Source organism: Lissotriton helveticus, chromosome 8, assembly GCF_964261635.1.
Source record: "Lissotriton helveticus chromosome 8, aLisHel1.1, whole genome shotgun sequence".
NCBI classification, from domain to species: Eukaryota; Metazoa; Chordata; class Amphibia; order Caudata; family Salamandridae; genus Lissotriton; species Lissotriton helveticus.
Window position 1 is genome coordinate 618,336,042 of NC_136069.1, and position 20,403 is coordinate 618,356,444.

The following is a 20,403-nucleotide window of genomic DNA, read 5'->3' on the forward strand; positions in this document are numbered from 1 at the left end:
CACGCCACTCCGGAACCCATGAAGGATTACTGTTGAAAATTAGTATAGTTAAAAATATATGAAGTAATTTGAGTAGTGGATATGTTATTCAGTTATTTGGGTAGTATATTAGTATAGTTTAATATGGAATTTGAGAAGTGAACATGTTAGTCTGTTAATTTTGATTGAAAAGGATAGTGGAGGGATAAAAGAGTAAAAGTTTTTAAAAAAATTAGGTCTTAGCAATAGGAGGAGGCTTTTGATGAGTAAAAAATTGTTTTGGAGGGGAGGAATCAGAGGAAAGTTTAGAAAGGTTTGTTTTAGGGGATCAGTATAGTAAAAGAGGTGTCAGATGATGCAAGGAGGGGTAGAGTAGGAGAGAGTCTAGAAAGGGTTATTTTGGCAATCATAGTAGTGGTATGGGGTTTGGGATAAATGAGAGAGTGGATGTAGAGGATATATTGATAGATGTATAGGATGAGAGATAGGGTAGTGCATTGGAAGGAGTAGTAGAAGAAGTTTGAGATGAGTCAGAAGGTTGGGCTGGAAGGTATATTGAGCGAAGTATAGGCTGAGAAATAGGGTAGTGCATTGGAAATGCTAAAATAGAAGAAAGTGATAAATATATAGATCCATAATTACTTTGAAAGTATATAGATACATAAAGGAGGTAAGTATATGTAGATTGAAGATATTGATAGAGGCACAGGATGAGAAATAGGGTAGTGCATTGGATATGCTTTTTCAGGAGAAAAGTAACAGACACACAGATCCAAGTACATGGAAGTCACATAGATGCACAATGGGAATAGGTACATGTAGACCAAAGATGATTTTTATTTATTTATTATTATTTTTTCGCTCAACAACATAATTATTTTACATGTTTATACAAAGTAATACCCAAAGATAGGTACATACCTATAGTGGAAAAAAATGCTTGTATACATAGGGATATGCTGTAAATTTATGTTTGCGTATGGTGCTTATGTGGGGAAGAGCCAAATCTTGAGTAGTTTTCTGAAGATAAGGTGGTTGTCGGTGGATATTATGTTGGGGGGTAAAGAGTTCCATAGTTTGGCTGCTTGAACAGAGAAGGATGTGCCACCCATGGTTTTTTTCTTGTATGGTGGGATTTTGAGGCGAGACGCTCCTTTAGAGAGAGCGGAGGTTCCTTTGTTGAATGGGTTTGGTTATTTTATTCCTGATGAAGAGCGCTCCCATTCCATGCATTGCTTTGTGGGTGATACAAAGCAGCTTGAACATGGATCTTCTGGCAACCGGTAACCAATGCAGGGCTTTCAAGGCAGGGGGTCGTTAAAGGTGATCCGTGGTAGAGGCTATTGGCTTAATTGAGTTTGGACAGAACAAGGGAGATTGTAGCTTGGGCCTTGTGTGGAAATCACAAATGAGGGGAAATATGTTGCAGCGTTTTTATAGTAGCAAAGCTTAATCTTGCTAGTTTATCCACTTGGGCATTCATTGACAGCTAGGAGTCCATGGTCATTCCGAGGTTTCTTACTTCCTTCGATACTTTAGGCAGTGATGCCAGTTCATCAGGCAATGCGGCAAGCGGGTTGTAATGTTTCCAATCGCCACACGTGAGTATTTCAGTTTTTTAAGCATTCAATTTGAGATGGTTTCAGGTCATCCACTGATCCAAGGGTCTGAGACAGCTGAAAATTGGTGATTTTCCAATGTCTTTCGGGCATTCCAGTTGAAGGAGTATTTGCGTGTCATCTGCATAGTTATAGCACGTGAGGTGAAATTTATTGATCAGTACTGGTAATGACTTCATGTAGATGTTGAAAAGCATGGGCGAGATGATAGAACCTTGATGGACCCCTGTTTTTGTGGAGTATGGTTTGGACGAGAAAGGTGGGGTATGGATGACATTAGTTCTGTTTCGAAGGTAGGAATCCTGTTTGGAAGTCTGAAAGTATGTCATTTTCTTCAATGAATTGTGACATCTGGGCGAACGCTGCTCTTTCTATCAGTTTGCCCAGGAACGGTCCATTTGTAATGGGTCTGTAGTTGTCAGGGTTCAGCGGGTCCAAGTTTGTTTTCTTCAGTAAAGGGCGCATGTATGACTTTTTGAGTTCTTCTGGAAATAGTCCAGTAGTTAAGGAATCGTTGATGATTCTTCTTACTGGAGTGGCAGCAGAGGTTGTTAAAAGAATTGTCTTGAAAGTTTGTGGCAGACAGGGGAGGCAAGGCACTTCCTGGTCATACAGTATTTCCAGGGCATTCTGGGACTTGTATCCATTTGTTCCCATTAAAAGACGCCAGGAATTAAAGTCCCAGAATGAAACAAAACATCCTCGCCTGGATAAGCTACTCCTGCATGGACCTGAAAAGGCTTATGGTCTAAACTGACTCCACTGTACTACACGGGCCTCAGCCTTCATCATAGCCGCACAAGCACTGCGGCTTCCAACCAATGGGAGCTGCGTTCCCATCACCACCACCGTGCTCTCTTGCAAGAACAGACACAGGGAGTTAGACTAGATCCCACCAAGAGCGGACACTGAGCTAGGCTCCCCACCCAGACTCCGACCGATCACAAGTGCGGACTTGTGATCGGCCGCCGCTTGACAAATCACCGTGAAACCCTTGGGATAGGAGCAGACCGGAGCTGGCCAAACGTTCTGAAAATTTCGCGAAGATTCGTCCATCTGCGCCAAAGTTATTCCAAATGGAACGTTGCTGATTTCCTATGGAAAATAGGTCCTAACTATACCTACTGGCAACCACAAGTAGGAGATATATATATATACACACACACACACACACACACATATACACACACATATATACACATCTTATATTTCAAAGCATCCTCGATATGAAAGCGCACTCCAACAACAGCAATAGTTTCGTGGAAAACTGCATTTATTCATGTTCAAAGTTGGTTTCCTTCGCCTTACGGGGCTCCAGTCCCCTTCATCACAGGCATTTAGACATGTAATGGGGCGGAATTTATTTAAACAAACATTTTCAGCACGTGACCTTTTGGTGATCTACAATTGGCCACCTTTAATCACAGCACAATGCTGCATGCTGGTAATGAAAGTCCGTGTTGCTTTTAAAAAATGTCTTGCTCTGTATTACCTATAGTAGGCTCTGCTCCATTTCACAATTAAGTCTTTTTTACGTGCATTAGGTCACGTGCTGAAAATGTTTGTTTAAATAAATTCCGCCCCATTACATGTCTAAATGCCTGTGATCAAGGGGACTGGAGCCCCGAAACGCATAAGGCGAAGGAAACCAACTTTGAACATGAATAAATGCAGTTTACCACGAAACTATTGCTGTTGTTGGAGTGCACTTTCATATCGAGGATGCTTTGAAATATAAGATGATGAATGCTGTGCTTTCCAGCCGCGAAGGCGCACCGTCTCTGATGTCTGAGGGCCATCTGGAAACACAGGAACTAATTCGAAGTCTCCAGAGTATGGAACAGCAGCTGGCCGTGAAAAAGACTGCAACTCGTGTCAAAGACCCACTGGAGGGTTGTAAAAAAGACTTGATTGTGAAATGGAGCAGAGCCTACTATAGGTAATACAGAGCAAGACATTTTTTAAAAGCAACACAGACTTTCATTACCAGCATGCAGCATTGTGCTGTGATTAAAGGTGGCCAATTGTAGATCACCAAAAGGTCACGTGCTGAAAATGTTTGTTTAAATAAATTCCGCCCCATTACATGTCTAAATGCCTGTGATCAAGGGGACTGGAGCCCTGAAACGCGTAAGGCGAAGGAAACCAACTTTGAACATGAATAAATGCAGTTTGCCACGAAACTATTGCTGTTGTTGGAGTGCGCTTTCATATCGAGGATGCTTTGAAATATAATACATATACACACACACACATATATATATATACATATACACACACACATACATATACACACACGCGTGAGTGTGTGTGTATGTTTTTTGGGAAATAATATGTACTTGGGTTCTAAACATACATATATATTTTTGTATATGCTCCGGGGTCCCGCACATGAGTATCCCCTGGAAGAGAACGGGACAGACAAGTTAACAATCGGATACTCTGCCCGTAGTATGTGCAGTTTTATCTACAGCAACCTTAAAAGTGCATGCAAAAGAATAAATATTTTGAAGTGGGTAAGATGAGTCATGGGTGTGGAGAAGATACCAAGGAGAAACATTTGCCAGACCGTGGATCAATCAACTTGTGGCCCCATGCCACTGAAGACGGTACATGAGTAAGAACACTGAGGGTTCTGGGCAGAAGGAATGCTGGGGCCTGTTAGGAATGCACAAATATTGAAAGAAGAGACAAGTGCAGCAAAACTTCAAGTGATCACATGCTCATATTTGTGGCCGAAGCCAAATTGTAGTCTGCAAGTAGCGTTCACCGTGGGAGTGCAAGACTGTCAGAGAAGTCCAACCGGGACGGGTGGTGTGTAACTGCGCTTTAAGAACTAAAGATAAGGGAGAAAAGGGCCCACGAGTGACCAGACTTGCACGTCTGCTAGAAATTCCAAACATTTACAGCGGGAACAGGATGAGGTAGAGGTGGGAGAGCAAGAGAACCTTGGGAGTGTAAAAAAAAAAAGTGCTGAGCAGCCAATGAAAGCAACCAATACGCTGGGAGGAAGAACACTAACAGTGGAGAGCAGAGATTTGAGGGGAAAAGTAGCACATGAAGGAGAGAGCAAGATAAAACATGCTGAAATACAAAGAAAAAAGTAGTTTCCCAAATGTTCGGTGAGGATAGATACAAGTCATCCAATCTAAAGGATGGGGGAAAAACTATACTGAAGTTGAGGGTCAAACAAAAGAAGATGAAGGAAAGTCACCTAGTAAGAAGCAAACAAATAGGAGCGACAAGAATGTCACTGACAGGATTGCCTATTGTTTCTAAGCACCAATAATGACACTGCGCAGTATATGTTTTGCTTTTTTGATAGGCAATAAACAGACCTTGATTAAAAAAATCAATTTAACATGCTGAAGACCTGTTAAGCAGTAGAATACTGTGTTATACTAATGAGGAACATTGGTACTTTCTGTGGAGTGAAGCAAGTAATGCTTTCTGAACAAGCTCATAATATTCAAATAGCATGATCCAACACAACGTGAGGATTTCAAGATGAGCAATGTTAGATTGCAGAATGTATTCTAATCAAAAATTAGATCAACAATGCCACGCAATTGCATAGTTGCTAAACTAAAGAATAAACATCATTATATTAGCTTTATTTCCCCTAAAAACCATATCACAAGCCCACCCACAAAATGCTTAATCTGCTACTACCAGTTCACAAATGGGTTAGGAAACATACCTTCATCATTGTAATTGCAATGTAACGAGCTTCTTTAACAATCATTGGCTCATACGAAGCTTCCAGTTTTGGTGAAGGAAGACCACCAAAAGTCACATCTGGGTTAGAGGATGTGATTGTGGAGGTTGCTACTGGACTACCTGGTATTCTTTGGAGTTTTTTCACTTGTTCTTGTTGCAAGGATGACTTTTTTTGGGAAACTGGGACAGCCTTAACCTCAACCTGTCATGATATAAACAAAAAAAGACAATATATTCACAAGGAAATTCCAAATCATTTTTTTAATGTATTGCATGATTATCACTTTCTAATTCTAGCCATTTCAGAAATACAGTGCAAGTGTGTATTTTGGATTGAACAACAGAAAATTAATCCATTCAGCATTTGCCTCCAACCTCCCCTACTCCTTCACTTCACCCAAAGGCATCAACTATTGCAATATACAAATAGGTTGTTTGTACCTCTGAACATTTTGAACTGCAACAAATCTTCTGAAGCAGCCAATGAAAGTTGCAAAGTGTTGTAGATCCAGCTGCCACATGGTTCACCCAAAATCTAGTGTTCAATTTATCAATCAATGGAAATGAAATCAGAAACCAAATCATGTCACCTCAATTAAACTGCTGAAATCTATGCAGATTTGTGATTGAACAATCATTTTCCTGCTAGAACTTTTGACAACAGGCAAAAACCACAGATCTGAAAAGACTTGATGCCTTCATAACAGAAATGTTTCAAAGACATACATAACTCATCCACACAAAACAAAAAATTACGGAGTAAGTACCTCACTGGCACAAAATTGCCCGAAATGTTTATGCACTGTTTAAAATCTTTTCTCCTCCATAGTAAAGGGACATTTACTTTTCTGCATTTATTTGAAATACTACAAACATATCAGTGTCATATCTTTGTTGTTTGGTCTGTGATCTAAAAAACATTTTGTAGTTTTTCTACTCCAAGAAGAAAACACCACATAGATGTTACACTCTTTGTTACATTCCTGCACTTCCAATCAGGCCTAAAACTGAAACTCTTGCTCTTGGATCCTATATGAGAACTTGTGTGAAAAAAATACTTGTTATTCCTGCTGCTTCTTATGCTTTTCTCCAGGTACAATAAAAGGCCTGCTGACTAACTCTACTACAAAAACTGATGGCAAACCTCCTTGTTAACAATAGTGACCAATCACACATTCATTATGAATAAAGTTTGCACTGTCAAGATCAATTTTGCATGAGCTGCTGAAGGTCAAAAGAATACTCACAGGGCAATATATTTTTAACCAGTGCACACAGAACTAAAAACTCAGTTGTTCCACAAGCCATGCATTCTAAGCTTAAAACCAAGGAATGTCTGCAGACTGAAAGACTGGGGCTCACACCTATAACACCATTCCCTATTAACAGTGAAGTCAACACCTACATTTCTATGTGAGACTCACATACTTCTTTAATATAAAAACCTTACTCATATCAACATGTTTTGTACGGCAACCACAATTTGTGTAGACGGTTGCAAAGTCTTTCACAAGAAACCATTCTGGCAGAACAGAAGTCATTCCTACCCTCTAACGCAATTTAGTATATTTTCCTTAAGCGAGATCTAAACTTTGGAATTCATTTCAGATTTTAGAACTCTAAGAGCAACCATACACTAATCAATTGTTTCATTGGACTACCGAGTATCTAGGCATCCTGTCCAGCAAGCCACAACATAACCTTTGTAGGACAGCCATTCTACTCATCTCCTACCTTTATTTCTGGTAAGTGATCAAAACACATTGCCTTTACATGCCTAATAAATGGGCCAAGAGTGTGTGTACATTGCTAACATGAATGTGTGCTCATCAATCGCCCTTAATACATACTGAAATTTCTTTGCCATGACTTCTATCTCACACTTGGTTCACTAAGTGACTGTAGGAAAGGAGAAGAGATCACACTTGTAGTACATAAAAGAGTACTAACACAGAAGAGCAAATGTTATCCTTTTTTGAAGAATCCAGCTGTAAACAGAATTTGGGTGCACAATGATTACAAAAGAAACAATGCCAATGTGGAGAATTAGAAGAGATACACATATAGATCCTCAGGAAGGTCGTCGTCTGATAAACGTCCATGACACCATACACTCGAGGATGTCAAACATAAGAAGATGAGGTGAAGAAGTTACTTATCTTCAGTAATGCACTTTCCACAGATTACCCACTTTACTATATACCCAGGCAGTAGACTGGATCAGGAAAATGTCTAAGAGTAGCCCCTGGGCAGCAATACGTAGGGTGGTGTGGCTCCATGTCGACCCCGCTACGCCCCAATAAGTGAGGGGTGGAGCTGCATTTAAGCACTACCCAAGTGCTCTGACATCAGTTTCTTTCTTGACACAGTCCACATCTTCGCTGAAAAGACCAAGTATGTGGGCCAGTGTACAGGTTTCTAATTTAGGACTCTTCCAGCTTTGAAAGAGTCCTTTCCAGAGAACGGTAAAGTAGGAGGGTTGTGAGGAATATGCGATTAGATAGAAAGACAAAAAGAGTGTTACCCAAGATATGCAACTTCTTCTGATGGACACTTAACTGCAGGTTCCTCACCTTTAGAATACATACCAATGTATCTGCTCTCCTTGTGGTGGGTCTGTGGAATTATTCATATAAAAAAAGTCCTGCATGACAGAGTGGCAAAAATGCTCTTCCTCTTGTGCTGAACTATGAAGACAGCAATGCTTTGTGAACATGTACACTGATGCCAAAGTTGCAGCTCGCAAAAAAAATACAAAGGACAGGCCCTCATCTCAGTGGTAGCAGGTTTGGTCCTGGAGGAATGGATCCTTAATCCTTTTGGAGACTGCTACTTGGCTAACACATTGTGTATCATAAGGCGGAGTACCATCCACTGGGATAAGGTCCTTTTCTGCACTGCCTTGCCTTTTTGTGCCCCAGAGAATCCCACAAAGAACTAATTGTTGACCCGAAGGTCTTTGGTATAATCTATATAAAAGCTCAGCACCATTCTAGGATCCAAAATATAGAATCTCTTCTACTGTTTTGAGGGGTGAGGCACAGACAGTTTTAAGTGTGATGGACTGGCTAAAATGAAAGAGTCACATCCTTGGATAGAAATGCCGCTCTAGTCCTCAGCACCAGCTTGTTTGGAAACAGGGTAGTGTAGAATGACAGGACTGTCAGAGGTTGAAGCTCACTCACTGTTATCAAGTTGAGAAAGACAGCAGCTCAAAGGTGTTCACATAAGAAAATTAAGAACCAAGTTAACCCCACTGAGGTATCACTATAAATTTAGGAGAAAGTATGTGGGTTCAATCTTTATGGAATCACATCACAACAGGTCATTTGAATAAGCACAGCTGGTCCATTAAACACAAAAAGGCTGAGTTTTACCCTACCCAAGTCCTTGATGGGCAAATGATAACACAAATAATAATATATACGACTGCTGGGCCTATAACTGGTCCGTTTTACAGATGTCACACCAAGCCACAAACTTGTCACAGCATCCAGTGTAAACCGACTTTGTAGAATAATGCCTGGCCACAAAGAAGACATTTACTACTTCGGTAGCGAGTTTGAATGTATTTAGGTCTGCCAGTTTATCACCACGAATGGAGGTTTAGATTGTGCAGGTGCAAGACCCTGTACTGCTGCTGTTATAGAAGATCCTCCGGAAGCAGAAGCCTGATTAGAAGACAGATGCTTATGCCCAGCCACTAGGATGACTTGGGCCCGGTCATTCCTGATCTTCGGAACTCTGGGATGAGATAGTGGCAAGAAGGCATACAGGAGTCCTGTGCTCCACTCTAAGTAGCATGTGTCACTGAGAGAAAGCTGTCTTAGTAACTCCAGCACACAAAAACTTTGACATTGCACATTCTCAGCTGTGGAGAAGAGGTAAAACCAGGGTTCTCCCCAATGCTGGAAGATGCCCTGTACCACCTTAACAAGAAACACCAAAAGGTTCTCTGCCCTTTCAGGTCTAAGTCAATGTGATTGACTGGAAAAAACAATGACCATAGGGAAACCAAAGATCGTAAAGGCTAAACATGGAAATATTAGTACCCCCACGACATTAGGATCACACTGTTGTGAGGGAAAGACTTCTGACCCTAGGGATCATGCCTCTAATGTAGTAAATAATAACTCATTAGTTGATTATAGTAGTACTAATGTTGTTGTAGCTAGTCCTCCACCCCGTCCGCTCTCCCATAATCTGACTATTCCCCTAAAAAAGAGGAGTGTGGAAAGCGAAGGTAGCATTAAGTTTTTATCATGGAATATTGCGGGTATCCTACATAAAATAGAGACCCCAGACTGGTGTGAGTTCATTGACAGTTACGATATTGTGTTGCTACAGGAAACATGGTCAGTGTCACCAGTCTTTCGACAGGGCTTTTTAAACTTTTATGTGCCCGCGAAAAAGAATACTAAGGGACGCCCTTCAGGGGGTCTACTCATATGGATACGCCAATCCCTGCAATGTACAATCAAGCAGACCCATATTATCAATAGCGACCTACTTTCTATTGTGCTCAATTGGGGCGATGGCCACAAGATGGCAATATATAATATTTATGCAAGGGGAACCCAAGGGGGCACATCTTCTGATATAATAGGTGCCTAAGATAATGATTTAGAGATGTTAGATACGCAGTATATCATCTTGGTGGGAGGAGACCTAAATACAACATTTGAACCTTTAGGCTGTGAGGATAGTGATCTGACTCAAGAGGAAGATACTAAGTGGGGAATTCCCCAGTTAGATCTTCCGATGGTAATAAAGTGGACGGAAGTAGCTATCCAGACTAAAAGTTTATGCCTATCCAGAGGACTGAGGGCAGCCAATGGCCGCACTCTTTCTGACCTACAGGGCAGGCATACCTTTGATAACCTAAGATCGAGTAGTAGAATAGACTATATCTTGGTAGATGTTAGAGGTTGGAATAAAGTTGTCGATATGCAGGTCATCCCCAGGTTGGAGAGCGATCATAACCCCTTGTCATTGCTATTCAACATAGAACAAAAAGTAACTTTAGAAAATTCAGCTAGGAACCTGACGACCCTAGATGTTGTTCCAACTAACAATCTCCGTCATATTAGATGGATAACTTTAGTAGATAATTTAGAGGCTAGGCAGGCGCTTGAGGGGCTAGTCATTGATGAAGTAACCAGACTACAGGTTTTAACGAATGATATAAATTTTAAATCATGGATTGAAGAGTCACAGCCAAAGTTTTTTGCTAATATACAGAAGCTATTCTTCAAAACGACCAAGAAGAGGAAGGGTATTGGACCACCCATAAAAAGGGGTTGGTACGATCAATCTTGCAGAATTGCAAGACAAAATCTTAGTATAGCACTAAGATCTAAAATAGGAGTTTTAAATGCTAGGGACAAATATAGGAAAAGTCAGATCCAGGCAAAAAAGCGGTGGGATGAGAACCTTTGGCTGGATCTGAAGAAAGCATGTGCTGATAAACACCAGAAAGAGTTCTGGGCCATATTAAAGTGGGGATCAGGGGGCATAGCAGATTGTCCAAAAAATCATGTAGCAAAGGAGTCCTGGGTGGACTTTTTCAAACCCCAATATGCAGACAACTCAGGGTCGCATACTGATTTCCCCATAGAAAGGGTATTTTTTACTAATGAATTATTCTCAATGAAAGATGTACATGAGGCAATGGATGGAGTGACCAGAGGTAGGGCGCCAGGTATTGATGGAATACCGGCAGATGTTTTTTTAGCGGACAGAGAAAGCTGGTGTAAATACTTTGTGTGGCTTGGAAATGCCATTGCACAAGGGGCAAAGATACCAGCAACATGGAAAGGTGCGGAAATAATACCAGTCTACAAAAAAGGGGATAAGGCTTTACCAAGTAACTATAGGCCCATCAGTCTCATTGATTGCGCCCAAAAACTGATGGGCAGGATGGTACAAAATAAGATTCAAGCCTGGATAGTTGACAAGGACATCCTCTCCCCATATCAAGCTGGTTTTCGCCCCTTAACTTCCTCTGTCGACCAGGTATTCCACTTTTTAACCATATATTGGAAAAATGTAACCCTGCTAAAAGGTCCCCTTTTTGCTGTTTTCGTTGACTTAAAGTCAGCTTTTGACCTAGTCCCCCGGCAAAAACTTTGGACTGTCTTAAGGGATCTAGGAATAAGTCCCGAACTATTGACTTTGCTTGTAAGGCTGCATGAGAACAACTATGCCCGGATTAGGTGGGGTGCCCAGGGCGATGTCAAGGAATCCTTCCCTGTGGAGAGAGGCGTGAGACAGGGCTGCGTCCTGGCCCCCACCTTATTCTCTCTCTACATCAATGGCATAGTTGATTTCCTGAAGCAATCTCCGACGGATGCTCCACTATTAGACGGGAAACGAGTCCCAGTACTAATGTTTGCAGACGACACCTTGCTGGTCTCGCGGACCCCTAGCGGTCTACAAAAGACATTAAACGCCTTTGGTGAGTTCTGTCGGATTCGGGCTTGGAAATAAATACATCTAAGACTAAATTTATGAATTTGAATCCCTCCATGAAATTCAAGGGGAAAATGGTCTACAATGGGGCTTATTTGGAAGAAGTGGATGCTTTTATCTATCTAGGCATCTCTTTAAATGCTAATATGAACTGGAGATCACATATGGACTCTGTAGTGCTAAAATTTAACCAGCTGGCAGGGGCAATTGCCCAAAAACATAAATCTTCATTCACTAAACCAATCCAGCCCATAATGGAGATTTATGGTATGAAAGTTCTGGGTGCATGCCTCTATGGTTCAGAATTATGGGGTTTTTCCAACTTGAACACCTTAGCAGTTGCAGAGAACAAATTTTTACGGCGCATAATTGGTGCTCCTCGGAGTACTCCCTCGACCCCACTCCACTACGATCTTGGGAGGAAAAGGATCGAGGATATGGTCAGACTGCGTCCCCTCCTGTATTGGAGGCTGTAGGAGAGTAGGGTCTGCAATCCTATGATCACCCAGATTTTTGCTTTTTGCTTCACTGGTTTACGACTTTCCCTGGCTGTGGGCCTGCTAATCAGACCCACAGCCTAGCTGTTCTCTCTATCCAAATTGTACTCAGGTACTGAATTGGCACTGGGCCCTCTCCAAGTCCCTGCACCCAGGGCTGAGGTGTACCCAGAAGTCTCCCAGGGGCTGAAGCATGTATTATGCCACCCCTGGGCTGACTAACCAAACTGACACAACTGGCTGCACGACAGCTGGGGCAAGGTGGTGTACTCACCCCTTGCTTTAGATATAGTATACCTATATCTAACCCTAAAATGGACACACAGATCTCCTATCAGTCACTCCTATGGCAGGCCTTAACAATCCTGAAGGCAGAGTGCTTGGAATCGTGTGAGATGGTGCTCTGGCATGAGCTGAGCCTGTCTGCGGCTTTCGGGATCCATCCCTTAGCCGTTTCCATGATATCGCATACCATATACTCTTAAGTGCATTATAATCCTCGCGGTTATATGCCAACTCTGGTATCGCTTTATCAAAACATGTCGAGTAAGGTGTCATACGAATTGGAATACTAACCCCTCGCCAATTCTGGCGACGGGGTTAGCATTCCACCCTTCTAGAGGGACACGACATGTATGTAACCCCTAACCCCGGTTAAAGTCAAACAGAGCCTCAGCTCCACAAAATGGATGCTGCCACCGAGACACAAGTCTGCCCTCCTGCTGCTGGGAGTCCTCCCAGAGCAGGAGATAAGGACAAAGGGTTTCCTGCCAGGGGCGGTGCCAGCACCGTCCCAGACAGGGTTTTGTGTATTGTAGGTAGGCAGGGCTTTAGAGGAAGGTGACTGCACGTGGCACCCCGGTGCTCACTGTGCATAGGCTGGCTGGAACCAGTTCCAGGGTCACTCCAGACCCTGTGCTGGGGAAAAGCCCGCCAAGGAAGTGGGTGTAATCACCCCCCTCCCAGTCCCACCCCTAGGGCAGGACTTAGTCGCGTGCCAGCCCCTTTTTACAGGATAAAGGTAGGAACTGGCCCCCTTCCAAATCAGATCATCTTTGAATCCTGAAACTACTTTCCACGAAAGGAACTCAAGACTTCTTCCTAAGATTTCTCCCTTGTGACTAAGGAGTAGTCACCCTGCATCCGCAGGCACCATCTTAAGAACACTGCGGTCTGCTGCAAGTCTCTCCTCCGGATCAAGACTGCCCAGCTCGACGAGAACCGGCTTCCCTGGCACCTCTGACCTCTACCTGCATCATCAGTCACGCTGAGATTCGTGGGTGTGACGAGACCTCGAGGGACCGGCCATCTTCAAGACTGCACGACTTCTTTCCAGCAAGCCCGCCGAGTAATTTCCTGGTGAGTGCTTTGGGGTCCGAGAAGCCCCGACCCTGAGCAGCTCCAGCACCGAAGTGCAGCCTCCCAGCATCTCCACGATCTGCGTGGGGCCCTTCTGCTTTTTGCTGCTCACCGCGTTGTTTGGCTACTAGCCCGCTGGCTTGTGGCCTTCTGAACGACGCCCGACGACATTTCTGCTGCTGGTCTGGTTGCTCCAGGCTGGCCCTTGCTCCCTTCCAAAAGAGGAGCACCCCGGACCCTCCTGGTCCACTCAAGACGCCATTTTGAGTCCACCGCGTGGGCTTGAATTAGCCAAGGCTTGTTGCCCAATCCTGGGTAACTTCGACGCCGACAGCTTCATCCATCGTGGGACAGCTCGCCTCTCCATCCTGGTCGCCGCCAACGCCTCCTGGTCCGTGAGATCTGCAGAGCCAGCGTCGCCCACTCACCTAGTCGAGGTGACTTCGCCCGGTGCCATCCTGGTGCCCACTTAATCACTGGCTAGTGATTCAAGAACTTGGTCCCCTCTGCTTTCAGGTTTCTTCTTCCTTGATCCAGGCTTGGATCCAACGAACTTTCCTTCACTGGTCGCCTGCCAGCAACTTCCTTCTTCCAGGCTCCTGGTCCGGCAACGAGATCCCCGACGTCTTTTCAGACCTATGCAGCTGCAGCCCCTGGGCTAGGTAACTTCGGCACTTCGGTGTCCCAGCATAGCCTCACTATCCTAGGGTCAGGATCCACTGTCGTTTTCTTCCTACCAGGTCGGGTTCGCCCGTGAACACTAACTTTGCCTTTACTAGCCTCCATAGACTTTGTCCCGCATCCCGCGTGAGAGTGCACACTCTGCACCCGAGTCCCCTAGGTCTCCTAGAAGTAATCTAACAATTCCCTAGTTAAGTCCTAGCGATTCCAAAGCCTATTAGTACTGTACTTACCTGCTAGTAATTTCGCATTCCACTTTTAGAATATATGGTTTTTCGTGCCCCTCGGGCATTTGTGTATAACGTGCTAACTTAAGTATTTTCGTAAGAGTTTTGTTGTGTGCCTAGCACCCTGTCCTCATAAAGAGTACAGGGTTGTTGTGATTCTAATAAATACATTGTTTATTTTCATAACACTTGTGTGGTGTCCTTTCACTGGGTGTTCAAGGGGTAATGTGATGGTAAAACAGCTGGCTTAACACGCCCTCTAGAGTCTTAGCCTTAGACTGCTCGTATCCATGCTACTAGGATAGCTGGTCTATAAGGTTGACTTACAACCAATCATCAATAAGGGTTGTTTGGACTGATATATAGTGATCACTAGAATAGTGAACACTGCACATCAGGCCAACTTCTCACAGAGGCGCATAAAAACTACTCCTGAGTTGAGCCATTACGCAGCTGCCCTCTCGGATGTTGATAACTCCGATACCTTCCACAAAGTACTTTGGCTTAAAGAAGTGAGGACATTACTCCAAAAGCTGCACCTTGAACACTTATGGTCTGCAGTAGACCCAGATGATTTTCCATCTAAGATTATATTGAAAAAATTGTACTGGGACATGATAAACAATGCTGCATTGACTTCTGATCAACCATCTGCCCTGACATCCCAGTTCCTGGAAGTTAAAACAATCCCAAAATTTGAACAGTTTTGGGATTTGATCTCCAAGCCCCTAGATAGGAAACTGTATTTTCAGCTTAGAATTGGCTCTTTACCCTTAAATGCTCTCACGGCCAAATGGTGTCCTGATAATGTAAATACTTGTTTTTATTGTAAAATTCATGTAGAAGATATCCCACATTTTCTATTTGTATGCCCCTTATATGCTGCCCCAAGGAATAGATGGTTGAAGCCTGCTTGCAGAAATTTGGGCACAAGGAAATGTTTGGATGCCTTAAGGATTTTAAGATCGAATTGTGCCCCTAATCTTGCAATTGCAGTGGCTAAATACATGGGGTGGGCATGGATAATACGCACGCGCACTTTAAAACTCCTATGAATTAATGAACTACCAGACCCTGTGCTTTAATCTTCGTGCTGTGTCTCTATTTTAAAAATGATTATTTTTTGTCTTATTCGCCAACAAAGTATAAACTGCTTAGAATTTAATACCTTTTTATTTTTAGAATAGTATTTATATTTGTATAGCCTAGGGATATGCTTTTATGACAATGTTGTCGAATAAAGTATTTAAACTTGAACTTGACTTGAAACACCAAAAGGGGTTGGCTCAAAACGCAGAAAGGCTGCGCCACATATCAATCTTAACAAAACAGGATGCCAGTACTGCAGAATAAATTTACTTTCAATGCACAATGACGTTAAACAATTGTAGCATAACCACCATACACAGTGTGTCTGAATTAATCCTTTTATTTCTTTTTACAAGTATAGAAGAGCTATTCACAATTCTTTATTAATTTTTGATGTTTTCAAAATAGAGAGGGAGTGAAATATCTTTAAAACTTCGGAAAAGTGTGAAATAGAAAACACAAGTAGGGAACAATTATAAAGTTGGAAAAGTATCACTCATACAGTTTCATTAAAAAACCATCATTTGTTCTGTGAGAGCTCTCATACAACAATTCTGACTCACGGGGACGGGTAAACAAAAATGGGGTGAAATGGTGGGTAGTGAAGAAGATTTTCCTGAATAGGAAAGTGATTTTTAGAAAAAATGCTGGAATCTTTTTGAAAGAATAAGTAACCTCACCAGAGTTCATACGAACAAATTACTCAAAATGGTGGGGTACTACTGTTATTCTCACATGACATTTAAACTCATTCTCAGATTAGATTACATTTTGATTCATTTTAATGAATGTTCAGACAGCAAAACTAAAAAGATCCAACATAGTGTTCTGGAGATACAGATTTGACAAGGTACAGTTAATTACACCTTTTCACTTAATTGCAAACAAGCATCGGCAAATTCAACAAAGTGGCCACTGAGAAACTTTTTCAAGAACAAATTTGGGTAAGTATTAATGCGGTTACTTGGAGTTACTCCTGCAGGGAGTTAGTCAGGGCGACCAGCAAGGTCCACAGAAACAGTTACCTCCTCGCGCAAAGCAGTCTCCAGTCAAGTTCCAGTGTTAGTGGCCTCGTGCCATTGACTTTCATTGGAGTGGTTCTGATGCAAGGAATACAGGATGCTAAAGATGCTGCACGGTTGATGGGGGTCTTCTTGTGGCTACTCCTCGGTCCACAGGCTTGGTGAGGTGATCCTGGCCACAGGGGTTGATCCCTTGAAGTGCTCTCAAGCTTGGCTGAAGTTCAGGTGCAACTGGGCATAGCAAAGGTGTTCTTACTTTGGTGGTAACTTCCCTTCATGGTGACCTAGCCACACTCCAATGAATCAGCCGGGCCCAGCTGACTCGAGTGCACTTTAGAGGGTCGCGTACTGGTCCTTTAGGCTGCAAGGAGGCAAGAAGCAGCGAAGGGGAGACCTCAGCTACCAATTCGCCAGGCAGGCTATCTTAGCGTTTGTGGCCATATTTTACAAACAGGAGGTCAGCCATACCGACTTTTGGAGTCTCTAGCTTCTGGCTGGGGTCTGGAGGAGACTTCTCCCCAAGCAAGACACAGTCCTTTCCTTCGCTAGCCTCCAAGGTGTAGTCCAACTTTGGTGCATCTTCTTTTTTCCAGATTCTTGATACCCCACTTGTTCAGTACTCTTCTATAGCCAAATGAGATCTGAGTTCTGAGTGCCCTTTTAAAGCTCAGAAAGTGCCCTTAGGGGAGGGTCATGGGCACTAACCAATGGACTACCAGGGTCCCTCCGCCTGATGACAACTTCCTGTAAAGTATGGATTCTAGCTGGTGCAAAACAAAAGTCCTCTACATGGTAAGAGATGTGTACCTCTACCCTGAGTGCCCAACTGTACTGTTGTCTGGATCCCCAAACAAGGATTATGTATGTGCGCCATAACATGGGCCTGCCTCATGGATTGCGGTCTTGTTCACTAGGAGGGGCGCCCAAAGCACTACCCTCATAGGGGTGGAATGCTACCCCCGTCACCAGGAGTTAAGCAGCACAAGCGTGGTTTTGGCAGCAGAAGTGGCAGCATACCGTGTAGTGATCAATTGATGTGAACACAACATTTTTTTACCCGGTGTCACTGGAGTGTGGCCTAAAGGCTCACTCACCTATTTAAAAGTTCTGCTGCTGTGTGCTTAACTCACCCTTTGGCTACATCAGATAGATGTGAAGTGCTGCGTAGCGCAGGAGTAGTGACTCTGCATTGGTTGTGTGTGTGCTTGGGAAGGGTAAAGTACAGATATAGAGCAGTACTGTGTAGTACATGTTAGCTAGTGCTGAGAGTATGTATGCCTGTGAGGAATACGAAATGAAAGATAAAGTGCTGTGCTGTGCAGTGCAGTGCAGGCGTAATGAAAGCATGTGCTAGGAGTATGCATGCTTGCATGAAGTACAATACATGAAGCGTGAAGTGTTGTGCAGTTTATGGGGGCAGTTTGCATGTTTGTAAATTACACAGCCTGGTTAAATACAGAAAAGCTTCAGTGCTAAACAGTGTACGCAGACCAAGTATGAGTACTGAATGCATGTGTACATGTAATTGTACAATGCATGGCGCTACTAGTGCTGGACAGTAGATGTGCTGTGCATATACACTGAGAAAAAGTGTATGTAATAGTACATTATATGGAAGATCCTGGGTTCAATTTTGGGAAGCCCAGTCATGTCTGGACAAGATATGCGGGAGAAACGAGTCCCCCAGACAGATTTGTGCATTACTGAATCCCTGTGAGCTGGTTGGGACAAACACTGGAGGGAAAAGACTCCCTTTACAACTGAAAAGGCTGCTCTTTGATTTAGTGATAGATCACCAGAAAGGGGCAGGATACATCTCAGGAAGAGAGATGGGGCAGACAACAGAATCAGAAGAGTACGACTGGCATCTCGGATTAAACTTTCGATGCACACATTACTGTAACGGACATTCAGGAGTGAACTCTGGTCACTTCCATGAGTAATGTTGTGGGGCAATCAGCCTGGGAGTTTTGTCTCCTGTGACAGATGTCTCATGAGGAAAGAAGACAAAAGTGTCCATGTCAAACTGAGCTGAACCACAACATAAATCTTCAAAGACACAGACCCTAAAACACATTTGGTGTCAGGAAAAGAAATAGGGAACGTCGAGTTCCCTAAATTTTGTCACGTGCCAAGCAGCCAGATGGTCTGTGTAGGAAAGGGAAGCTCTACAAGACTTCTGTCTGTGACCCGAACTGGGGTCCAATGACTGCTACCTTCCCGGCTGGATGAGGGGACATCACCCAGGACACCAAGATTACCTGCCAGGGGGCTGGAGCACGATCGCCTGCCTGCTTACCAAGACCGGTGGGCCATGCGAGGGTCGGGAGAGTGTTAGACTGTGAGAGGAGGGAGCCTTGCTGAGGGCACTCTGCGTGAGGTGTGAGGCTGTGCACTGATAGGGACTATACCCGTGTGCACTAATGGCTCTGCCACCATTGTATGCCAGGAGAGGGCTGCCTTGTTCTGAGCTGTATTAGAAGCGCTGAGTGGGAAGCACCAGGCCACAACGGTGTGACCCTATATGCCAGAGAGTGTCACCGGTAAACTGATTTTAAGCCACTAGCGAGGGATTGTGATTGACGAAATTGGTGACCCCATATGCCAGGAGAGGCCACTTGCATAAGAAGAGTCTGTGCCAAGATCGTGAGTACCGCAAAAACCTCGTATGCCAGGAGGGGCTGCCGGTACCACTAAGGCCAAGGGTTTGTGTCATCACCTGGGCTGAAGTAATACTGCAGTGACCATTAGGTCGAGCCCAGACCCTGGGATCTGTGCACCTGGCGGAGTCCCTGAGGATCACAAAGACGGAGCTCCGGACAGGAGCCAGAGGATCACACCAGCATGCCCCACTCACTCTGCTAAAGGGCAGAGCAAGTTATTTTCTGTTCGCCGAGCGGGAGCAGCTCCAATCACTAGACCGAACCGGCAGCACTGCTAAACAAAGAGAGACTGCGCCGCCAGACACTGTAGCGTACACCTCAAGTGGCCTGACTTTGCTGTACAGAATAAGCTTTCATTAGTGCTCGAGAAGAGGGCACTCGCTACACTGCTGAATACTGGTATACCGCTGGAGCGGATAAGTCTAGATCTGGGCCTTTAGGATCTAGTAGAGCTTGCTGCTAACAGTGCAGCAGCACCATAGATACTTTTGACTAATTCTTAAAGAGTCAAAGGAAGAACTCTTGAGTACGGCCTAATAATCTGCATTCCCAGGACGTGGCCACCTGTGAATGGGGGATATAACCCAGATCATGTTACATGAGGGAGGGTGGGACAGGGATTTGCCCGACAACTACTAGAGCCCCGATCTCAAAAGGGTTGTGATATTGCTTCTGATAGTCTTACACATCTTTGCATGTGTGGAGTTAGAAATAAAAGCTTTTTTCTATAAAAGCGAGTACTGGACTGGACATTGCTTTATTACTCGTATCGTTTGCACTTTGAGTTATGAATCATGTTCACTGACCTGCATCTACAATCTACCACCATCCCCAAAGGGAGCCTTGACTGCTCAACCACAGCTACAACTGAGAGTCAAGTGCAGAAGGGGTACTTGGCCCAGCGGTTCAGGACTCAGTTGGTCAGGCTCCGGGACATCAAAAGTAAAAGAACTCTAGCACCACGTTTGGGCTTAGTAGCCCCTGCGTGTCCAGTGGCCCTGTGAAAAGGGTTCTGACACTAGCTATTCCAGTGGTCTCTATTCTGCTCACACTCAAGACAGCAGAATCCCTCTCTC

General features: G+C 43.8%; 1 protein-coding gene across 5 annotated transcripts in view; it reads right to left on the minus strand.

Annotated features, from left to right (window-relative positions):
• Nucleotides 1-20,403, minus strand: part of MYCBP2 (MYC binding protein 2) — a 1,909,483-nt gene that overhangs the window by 930,118 nt on the left and 958,962 nt on the right. For all 5 annotated transcript variants that reach the window (XM_078657470.1, XM_078657469.1, XM_078657471.1 and 2 more), the window contains one exon: nucleotides 5,299-5,520. In XM_078657470.1, the coding sequence (XP_078513596.1) occupies nucleotides 5,299-5,520 (222 nt within the window). The remainder of the gene's footprint in view (nucleotides 1-5,298; nucleotides 5,521-20,403) is intronic.